Source organism: Falco peregrinus, chromosome 19 (assembly GCF_023634155.1).
Source record: "Falco peregrinus isolate bFalPer1 chromosome 19, bFalPer1.pri, whole genome shotgun sequence".
Lineage (NCBI taxonomy): Eukaryota > Metazoa > Chordata > Aves > Falconiformes > Falconidae > Falco > Falco peregrinus.
The window spans coordinates 2,825,369-2,836,089 of NC_073740.1; the positions used below are offsets into that span (position 1 = coordinate 2,825,369).

Below are 10,721 nucleotides of genomic sequence, written 5' to 3' on the forward strand. Positions count from 1 at the left end.
CTCCCAGCCACAGCATGTGCACATGTATGTGTACACATATGTATGCCCTGTCATTAGCCAGCACATCTTCCACCTCTCCCCAAGGTGCAGGGTGGTGGATGTGCCTTAGCACAGTCATCTTCTAACCAATGACTTATTTACAAAACCCAGGCCACAGGGCTGGGCATCCACTGCCGGGACACATTGTGCCCAAAGGCTGCAATACTGCTGGCTCCCACAGCTCTTGTGCTCTCTGCACCTTGGCTGCCTTTCCCAGGGCGATGCAGAACCCTTGCCTTGTCTCAACCAGATCTAGGGCATGGTATGGGAGCCCCCGGACACAGGGGGCTTCTGATTCCTACTGGAGAGGGCACCATTCCTTAGTTGAGCCAAATTTTCCATTCCACCAAGATCATCTGTATTTGGCTATTCTTGTCCCAAGCCAGGACAAAACTGAGCAACTCTTCTGCCTTTTATAGCAGATGGAGACTGCCAGGCAAGACCACCAAAGCCACGGTGCCCAGGACACCCACCCTTGCCTACAACCCCATCCCAGCTCCCTCACTGCGGAACAACCTCTCAGCCAATCTCTGGCCCATGGCCCAGGGCAGCTGCCCCCTCCTCTGCCCCTCGCCAGCCTGCCTGGTGGCAAAGCGGGATGTCAGTGCCGTGAGAGCTGGGGGCAAAGGGCAGCTCTGACACATCAGCCCCATTACGTAACCCCATGTTAGGGTTTCTCCACTGCTTCCCACGTGTTATCCCATGTGTGAGGGCTGAGAAAGCGGGGAGAGGGTGCTGGGGGTGGGAGAGGGACATTCAGGAGGGGAACTCCTGGGGCAGTCCCCCAAGGTCCATGCAGCTGGCTGGGGTGGAACTGGGTGGCTGTAGTCCTGTGGTCCACCCTGGAAGCACTGATGACCCTACCCCAGAGGCTGAAGACAGAGCTGAACCGGGTGGGAAGAGGGGAGGAGGGAGGGTGGTGGTGTCAGGCCCTCTCCCTGTCTGACCTGAAGGATGGCTTTGCATCTGCTGTCCCACTCCAGGGTCAGGCTGGGGTGGTCAGAACCATGAGCAGCTCTGGCTGGAGCAGAGCCGGGATGCACAGTGCCCCTGAGGACCTGCAACACCTTGAGCAGGGGATGGAACAACCAGTAGCAGGAGACAGTGCTTGCCTACATGGCATGTGTTCTGAGGCAGGTGCTCCCTCCGAGCCTTGCTGGAACGGGGACTTGCATCTCCCCATCAGGTTGCAGCACTCACCCTGCTGAAATGCGGGATTCCAGGCACCAGTGCCTCTAGGACTCAGAGCTGGAGGGTTCCCGCTGACCCAGCTGCTGCACAGGCAAGGTGGAAGACTCGGGGATCAATACTGTCTGGGACTCAAGGTCACTTGCGCAAACCCAAAGAGGGTTTGGTGTTTGGCTTTTTCTGGTTTTTTTCCCTTCTTTTTCCAACTCCTCTTTTCGCTGTCTGTATTTATTGAACAAACAGCTTTCCTGGGGCCAGTGCTGAGCTCTCTATGCTGCAGCGGGCATGGGCAGAATGGGGCCAAGTGAAGGGGCAGAGATGTTGGCTGGGCCTTGTGGCCCTGCAGATGCCAGGGACCCTGAGCTGAGGCATCTGTAGGTGCCACAAGCCCTTGAGCAGGGCTGGGATGCCCCCAGTTGCTCTTCTCGGCCCCGCGCACTCCTGCCAGGCTCTACCCTGTTCCTCACCAGGCTCAGAGCAGAGTGGGGCTGGCTGCCTGTGGCTGCTGCACAGCCCCTGCAGGGCATGGGTGCCTTGCCCCTCGCTCCACCACCTGCTCCCCAGACCCCGGCTCTGCCCTTTGCTGGGCTGCACACGCATCTCTGGACACCACAGAACACACAGCAGGCTCTGCCTGCCAGCCCTGTGGGGACACTGCCCCCTGCTCTCAGGCACAGGCGTGGGGGGCATCTCCCACCCCAGACCACCCTGGACCTAGGAGTTGTCACCATGTTGCCTTTTACAGCCAGCCCAAGCCCCACAGTGCAGCTGCATCCCGATAGACATGAAGGTCCTGCCGATTTGGGGTGCCTGGGTTAGCAGCAGCTCCTCAAAGAGGGGTCCTGGGCTCTGAGGCCCCTCCCTGTCCCCAAAAGCTGAGATTAGGGCAGAACACATTGTCCTGCGGGTTTGCCAACCACCTGAAAACGTGCCTTCTCCAGTGCCTTCAGGTCAGAGGTTCCCCAGATGAGCAGGTTCCAGGGTCCCACAACACAGGGACACGGGCTCTCCCCTCCACACACATGGCTTGTCCCACTCCCATGGTAAATGGGACACCTGGGTGCAGCCTGCAGCCCCCTCCCCATGCACAGCATGGGGCAAGGGCGACTGAGGTTCAAGAATCCCACAGTGGCACCCCCAGCCAGGGAACACCGCAGGGTGAGGAGGGTGCCATCAGGGAAGGGTAATCCCTGCAGCCAGGAAAGACCCCCGCTCTGCCCACCTGCTGTGGGGCTGGCACAAGGTGGGGGCCCATGGCAGGTAGGGCCCCCCAGCACACGCAAGTAGCTGTTCAGCCCCCACAGTGGTGGCCTGGGCTGCATATTTATGGCCCTGTGGCTTCGTCACAGCCCTGCTTTATCTTGCAGGTCTTCTCCCTCATCCACGACAGTAGCCGCGGTACAAGCGTGGGGCAGAGCACCACACCAGGTGCTTCAGGGAGAGCAGAAAACCAGAGCGCGGCAGGGAGCAGCTTCCCACCAGGTACCCGCTCCTCCTTCCCTGGTGGGCAAAGAGAGGGAAGGGATCATCCTTCACATGACGATGTCCCCTCTCCCCCTGCTGTGACACCACCCTCCTGCTGCGGTCCCCTGTTCACTCAGGGGGCTTTGGGGGGATGTCTCAGGCAGCTGCCATGAGATACTGCTGTACTGGTCCTGCTGGGACCAGTAAGCCTGGCAGAGAGCCAGCCCCCCCAGCCCCCCCAGCCTGGCCCAGCACAGGAGATGCAGTGCAGGTGGCTTCGACCCGGTGCTCGGGCTGTGACACAGACGGGACACAGGGCTGCACGCGGTGCTGTCCCCTTGGCTGCGCTCCGGCCGGGGACAGAGATGTGCGGCCGCTGCTGGAAGGAGCCTTTGCCAGGATCAACAGGCGCTGAAGCAAAGGTCCCCGCGCGCCGTGCCAGGGTGTCCCTTGGCAGGGCCTGGCTCCCAGGGGAGGGGTGGGAATTCCTGAAAGCCCCCGCTGTTGCCTTGAAAAGGTTTAATTTTTAATTTTCAGCTCCAGGGGCAGTTTCCAGCCAGCAGCCTCCGGCTCAGAGGCACCGGGCATCCTCGGCTCGGCTGGCGCGGGGTGCCAGGACCCCCTGCCAGCCCCCGCTGAGCGCCCGTGCGGGGGCCGCCGGCAGCACCGCAGGCGCTGATCGCCCCAGCCCGAGGGGCCGTCCCACGGCGGAGCTGCGCGGCCCCAGAGCAGCCCGCCGGACCGGGAGCGGTTTCGTACTGCGCCGCCAGGCGGCGCCCGCGGGTCGACAGCGGCACCGCCGCTCGGGGCCGCTTCGGGGCAGCGGGAACGCGCTGGGGCTGCAGGAACGCGCCGGGGGAGCGGGAACGCGCCGGGGGAGCGGGAACGCGCTGGGACTGCAGGAGCGCACTGGGGCAGCGGGAACGCGCCGGGGGAGCGGGAACGTCGCCGGAGCTGCAGGAACGCGCCGGGGGAGCGGGAACCCGCCGGGGCTGCAGGAACGCGCCGGGGGAGCGGGAGCCCGCCGGGGCTGCAGGAACGCGCCGGGGGAGCGGGAACCCGCCGGGGCTGCGGGAACGCGCCGGGGGAGCGGGAACCCGCCGGGGCTGCGGGAACGCGCCGGGGGAGCGGGAACCCGCCGGGGCTGCAGGAACGCGCCGGGGGAGCGGGAACCCGCCGGGGCTGCGGGAACGCGCCAGGGCTGTCGGCAGGGCGCTGAGGCGGCTGCCCCTTCGCCCCTCTTCCCGTGGCGGGCGCGGGGCGGGCAGCTCGGCCGGCCGCAGCGGGGTGAGGAGCTCGGTCGCCGAGGGAAGCGGGGCCACCGACCTTCCCCCCCTGGCCCTGAGCCCTGGCTGCGTTCCCTTCCCACGGCCTGCCCCCGGCTGCCCGGCCCCGCCAGCCCTCCACCCGGCCTCCCTCTCCGTGCTGGGCCCCCGGCCCAGGGGCACGGGCTGCCCCCGGCATTGCCACCACGGGGGGCTTTGGCACTGGCTCCAGCCCGGCCATGCTGTTCCCCTGAGCCCCCCCGGGCACCCCTCCAGTCTGTGCTTGCTCCAGGGAAGAGGGGCCTGTGGGGACGAAGCTTCTCAGCGCCAGAGGCTGGCCCGTGCCGTGGCCCCCCGGGCTGGGGTCCCGGCTGCTTTCGCACTTCTTGGCTGCCATGGGCAGCAGAGCCCTGCAGAAACAGGTGTTCTGGCAGGAGCCGTGCTCACGTGCTGGTGCATGAGCTCTTGGGGGGGTCCCTGCTTAATCCGGTTCGTTGGCACCTCTAGGTTAGGTCGTCAGGTGCCACACTTGCCCCACCGGACACGAGGTCAGAGGCCCAGAAGCCATGTGTGCAGCAAGTGGCGGGCCTGGGGGGACCCAGGGGGGTATTTTGGTCAGGCCAGTCTCTGGGCTTTGCTTTCTGGGAACTGCTTAATCAACAACACACTTATGCAATGGGTGCAAGAACCACTCACAGCTCCACACTGACCCCTGCCCTAGATCTGCTGGGGCAGAGTAGTGGGCGGGCGGTGTGCAGCTGCGGTGCAAGGGGACGGGCAGATAGGATGCTCTTGCTAAGCTGGAGGTGAAATGGGGGTTCATGGGGGCAGCCGTGGGTTGCTAGCCAGTGCAGAAGGATCCGGGCAGGTTCAAAGGGATTAATCTCTTTGGGGAGACCCTGCCCCCCTGCCTGGAAAGGGTGGTGGGTTAAAGTAATTCACCCTTTTTGCCTGCCTCCTGTTTCATGCTGTGCTGCAGCCCTGATCCTGGTTCTGTGGATCCAGCAGGGAAAGAGGAATTCAGCACAGCATCATGACTGTTTCCCTTTCCTGCATGTGTGAAGCTGTGGTGTGGCTGTCAGGAGGTGGTGGTGAAATAGAGGTTTTGAAGACCCCCCCTGGCCTGGTACCTGGGCCCGTGCCACTCAGTGATGCAGCTTCAGACTCCCTCCAGCTTGCTGCATTGTGGGGAGAGTGTCAGGCAGGGGGACCTGGCTCCCTCCTTGGATTGAAGGCGGGAGCAGCCCTGCCCCGTGGGGAATTTAACCTGCTCCGAGAGCCAGAAGGGAAACGCTCCACTTCCAGTACGGGAACATGGAATAAAAAGCCGGGGAATGGGCATGCGGTGCATGTGTGGGCATGTCCTTAAACAGAACATGTAACCAAATATTTGAGATGAGGGACTGAACATGAGTTTGCAAGGGAGTGTGCAGATGTGTGTGTACCACTGAGCATCTGTGCAAGTGAGGGCGTGTGCACTGTGAGCATGCACCGTGCACCTGTGCCTGGATGAAAGTGCCATCTGCTCAGTCCTGCTGGTGCCCAGGCAGCACTGCCTGCAGCTGGGGCTCACAGCCCCTGTGGGAGCTGTGCTCCCAGGCCAGGCTGTGCCCACTCTTTCCTCCCTGTTGACATTCCTGGGCTATTCTGGGAGCTGCCAGCAGGCCCAGCCAGCTGAGAACTTTGCCCCTTGCATTGTGGTTGCATCATCTCTGGTGGGTGCTTTTTCCCAGACAGCCCACTCTATTTACATGTCACCTTTGTGGTTAGCCAGGGGCAGGCGCTCCTTGTGGTCAAGACCTTGGAGTCAGCGCTGCATGGCATGGTGGGCACAGGACGTGCCTGAAGGGCTGGCTGGGCTTCAGGTTCCCACCGCACTCAGTGGGTTCCCTGCTCTGGCACAAGAGCACTGTGCTTTCTCCTGCTCCCCCAACAACGTGGCGCCTTGCGCCACTTTGGAGAGATTTCTACAGGACCATGCCCTGGCTCAGACTGTGCGCCGTGCTCTAAGTGTGGCATATGGGGCCAAGCATCCAAAGAACATCTTCAAGTTGACGTGACACTGGCTGCCACTTCATGAACGCTCAGTACATACAAACATCCATTTTAATTTGTGGGGACGAGAGGGCATAGTATACACCTTCGCTGGCCCTGCTCAGCCCCGCCTGGGGGTGATGCTGGACCAGGCAGTCCAAAGGCTGAGACTCCCCAAACTCATCACATGGTAGGAGTGACAAAAGCCCAGAGACATGAACAGTCCCCAGGGGGCTGCAGGGGTCACCCTGGTCACTGCCCCTGATCCCTACTGGGTCCTCTGTCAGCAACAAATGAGACTGGCCCTGCTGGGATGGCGAAGGGGGTGCCCGGGGGGCAGTGGCACTGCAGGGGCCAGACTGTAGGCTCGGTGGGCAGGCAGGTGAGGCCGGGATCCATCCGGCAGGGTGCTCTGGGATCGCCCCTTGCACCCAGCCAGGATTTGCCCCAGCCCTTTGCTTCCTGAGGGTTTTGGACCAGGCAGAGGTGCTCAGTGCCCTGCATCCTCCACGGTACCTGGGTCCCTCCGCACCCCTGGGCAGATGCTGAGGTGAGCTGCAGGCGGGCAGAGCCCATGCACACACACGTGTGCAAGTCCCTTGGGCACACACCTCTGCATGTCGCACTATTTGTGCACGCCCCTACGAACCCTCCTATGCACAGACTCCCGTGTGCGCCCCCCCCCCCCCACTCGCGCATAGCCCCCACAGTGCCCTCCGCGGGCCGGGCCGGGGCTGGATGCAGATGCGCAGCCCCGCTCGATAACCCCTCCCGCGGGGACCCGACGGCCTCGCACGGAGCTGGGAACGGGGGTCGACGACTGCGCCCGGCTGCTTGTGGGAGCCCCCTCCCCCGCGACAGCGGGACGCCGCCGTCTGCCACCCGCCCCCGCTGCGGGGGGGGGCTAATCCCGGTAATCCCCCGCCCCGGCCCCGGCCGCGGCCCGACGGGACGGGACAGGCAGGTGAGCCGGCCAATAGCGGGGGGGCGCCGGGCCCGCCCCCGGCCGCAGGTGCCCAAAGCGGGCGGGCGGGCCGCGCTGCTCCCGGTGCCGGCCCGGTGCGTCCCGTCGGTGCCGATGGCGGCGCGCGGCGCGGGCCCGTGGCTGCTGCTGCTGCTGGTGGCGGCGGCGGCGGTGCTGTGCGCGGCGGCGGAGCCGCGCTGCTCGGCCTGCGCGGGGGGGCGCGGAGCGGCGGCTGCTGGAGGAGGCGGCCAAGCGGCAGCTGCTGGAGAAGCTGCGGCTCCGTGAGCGGCCCCGGCTCGCCCACGCCGTGCCCCGCGCTGCCGTAGCCCGCGCCCTGCGGCGGCTGCAGGCGGGCGGTGCCCGCCGGGGCCCCGACGACGAGGTCGAGCAGGGCTACGAGATCATCAGCTTCGCGGAGCCAGGTGGGTGCGTGGGAACGCCAGCGGCCGGCCGCGAACCCCGTGGTCACCCACGCGGCCCCCGACGGCCGGGGTCCCGGTGAATTGGGCTGTGCCTGGTGCTGGACCGCGGGAGACCCCGGGCGAGCTGCCGTCGTGCTAGCCCCTGGGGTAGGGTCTGCCTGCCCTGGGCTGTGGTACCCGTGAGGATGTGCAGCCCCTGAACCCCGGGGTGCTGCAGCACCCCCAGGGCCTTGGCCATCCCCTTCTCCCAGCGGGCTGAAGGTGCCTGGAGCCTCGAGGACGGTGATTAAATCATTAATTAATGCACTTGCTGCACACTGGTGACCTCCGGGTGCTGCTGATGCTGGAAGGCTCAGCTCTGGAGGAGAGGTGGCCCCTCTTTCGGCATTGGCCAGTTGAGCCCCCCCCACCTGAAGTGCTGCGGTGCCTGCAGGAAGGATGGGGGCAGCCCTGGGTGCCTGGGGCTCGCAGTAGCTGGACCTGGGAGCTGCAAGGGCTAGTTTGCAGGGGAGGGGGAGGCAGGGTGGGTGCAGGCTGGAAATACTCTCCAGCCTCACAGTGTGCAGCAAAGGGAAAGGGCTAGGCAAGCCAGGTGACAGCAGGTGCTCCCTGCCCTGTTCTGTGCCCGTTCCACCAGGCAGGGTGGGACAGTCCCCCGTTCCAGCTCCACCTCGCTTTGGGTAGCATTCCATGGAAGGGAGGGGGACAGACTGAGGGCTCTGTGGAGGGAGGGAAGTTTGTAGGTCTTTCCTGAGAGGAAGCTGAAAGAGATTGGGCTCCATGTGCAGGAAGGTAGTGCAGCCTCACCTTCCCTAGCATCCTGTAGCATTCATCTCATCCTTTTCTCCCCTCAGAACCCACATCTCCCTCTGGCTTGCGGCTGCAGTTCCAGTTCAGCCGTACACAAGACCAGGACGTTCATATCCTGCAGGCTCAGCTTTGGCTCTACCTTCGAGTCCCCCGAGACCTGGTAGCCAGCCTCACCCTGAGAATCTTCCTTGCTGGTGGGGAAGGCGATTTGGTGGGGGGCAATCGCACGCTGCTGAGTGAGAGGCGCCTGAGCGCTAAGGGCAGTGGCTGGCGTGCCTTCACCCTCATGCCTGCCCTGCAGAGTTTCTTTGGGGGAGAGCACAGGACCTTGCGGCTGGAACTGGAAAGCCATGGGGATGAGGGTGATATTATGGCAATAGCCAATGCCAGCTGGTCCCACCAGCCCTTCCTGGTGGCCAAGGCAAGGGTACGGGAGACAGGGCACCATGTGGCCAAGCGCAGCCTCCGCTGCAGCCAGAACTCCAACCTCTGCTGCCGCAAGGACTACTATGTGGATTTCCGTGACATTGGTTGGAACGACTGGATCATTAAGCCTGAGGGCTACCAGATAAACTACTGTGTGGGCCAGTGCCCTCTACATGTGGCAGGCAGCCCCGGGATGGCCTCTTCTTTCCACACAGCTGTCTTCAACCTTGTCAAAGCTAACAACATCCAGGCATCAGGGCACTCTTGCTGTGTGCCCACACGACGCCGGCCACTCTCTGTCCTTTACTTTGATCGCAATAGCAACATTGTCAAGACTGATATCCCTGACATGATTGTTGATGCCTGTGGCTGTAGCTAGGGTTGGGGGAGCTGTGCTGGGTGCCCCCATTCTCCAGGGCTGTTTATCTGGGGGGTCGGTGGGGGGTGGAGGGAAGAGCTGGAGAGCTCCCTTGAGCTGGAGTCAGACTGTGGTGCAACGGATCCTTCGGAAAGGGTGGGAGTGAGGGAGGGAGAGGGTGTCATCAGAGGGAGCAGGGTTTGTCTCCAGAGAAGAGCACTTGGGGCAGGCGTCGCTGAGGACACACGGGGCAGAGCCAAGGCCACATCAGACTGCCTGAATCTGAGCTGTGGGTGGTTGGTGACTCTGGGCATCCCTGCCCTGAGTGGCAGCATCCCTCTGGTCCCAAGCTGATACCACGTTTCTGGTGGTCGTGTTTCCCCTCTGTGTGGGGTGAGGCAGCCCTGCTTTGTTCACATTCAGAGTGTCTGGTGACAATTTGGGACTCGGCCTCCTTGAGAGCAGAGTGGGATGCAGGAATGGGTCCGTTTCCTCCAGCTGTGAAACTGGAGAACAAGAGCCAGTCCTGCTTTTCTCCCCTAGTGCAACAAATCTTCCTGCATCAAATCTGGACCTATTGTTGGGAACAGATGGAATGAGGCACAAATAACAGGCCTGGAAGATGTGGATGAAGGGTATGACTGTCGAGAGCCTGAAAACCGCAATGACTAGGCACAGCCCTCTGTTTCCAGGAGAGCATGGAGCTGTGGAGGATGATTTTGCTTCCTGGCCAGGTCCTGTGTATTTCCCCTTTCATTGCCCTGGGTTTTGTGCTTTTCTTCCCTGCTGCCCATCCCAGCAGTCAGCTCTCTTCCAGCCCGGTGCCTCCTTACAAGGAGGTCTGACTCAGAATTTGCCTTTAAGACCATACTAAAGGTACAGATTTTTTTGTACCTCTAACTTTGCAGCTATTACTACTCTTATGGTAGAGGTTTCTGCAGCTCTTGGGACTCCCTGGTGCTCCGTCCTGTCTACCCACCTCTCTACTGAAGATCTCACTCTGCCTCTGCCTTCCTGATACTCATGTATGCAATGCACACACATGACCTGTGTTTTTAATTTATTTTAATACTTTGGTGTGGCTTTGCCAATAAATGGGTGGAAATGCAAAATCCAGGCTCTGATTGCTTTCTCCTGGCACTGCCTGTGTGGATGGGGTGGGGGAAATGGTCCTGCTTGGGGCCAGAAGGTCCTACTCCTGGCCCAGGCCCCTCGGGCTCTGGCTGGGAGGATGCTGGGCTCTGGGGCTGGAGCAGCAAGCCATTAGCAGCTGTGGGCAGGACTGCTCTGCCGGGGGGTCGGGGAGCTGCGGTGTTTCTGGGGGTCCCTGGGTGCTGTGGGGTGTTGCACGCTGAGACCCTGTGTGAGTAGGGCTATACAGGGGGCTCTTCCCTATGGATGGGCAACCCAGGGATTGGGCTGGGAGCTGGGTACTACCTCACTGGGGGCTGGAGTGGGGTGGCCCATAATATGAGCATCAAAGAAGCTGTTTCCCAGCAGGGCAGGCATGGCTGGGGGGCATAGCTGTTCTGTGAAGATGCTGTTCTCCACCTGGATCAGTTCCCAAATGGAGCTCAAAATAGCACAGCTCTAGGGGCTCTGGCCCCAGGTGGGTGATCTCGAACAGTGAGCCAGAGCCCACCCCCAAAGGCTGTGCCCCTACTGCAAATGCCAGATTATACCCTAATCATGTCTCGCTGATCTCCCTAATCCTCTCTCATATGCTCCCCTAAACACCACCTGATGACCCC

General features: G+C 62.6%; 1 protein-coding gene across 1 annotated transcript; it reads left to right on the forward strand.

Moving 5' to 3' along the window:
- The first annotated feature begins 6,993 nt into the window (after positions 1-6,993).
- Positions 6,994-10,082, forward strand: LOC101916644 (inhibin beta C chain-like). The gene is given in 3 exon segments (XM_005236808.3): positions 6,994-7,167; positions 7,169-7,376; positions 8,231-10,082. Coding segments are annotated over 3 exon segments (1,068 nt in total). The 5' UTR covers positions 6,994-7,068; the 3' UTR covers positions 8,992-10,082.
- The last annotated feature ends 639 nt before the right edge of the window (positions 10,083-10,721 follow it).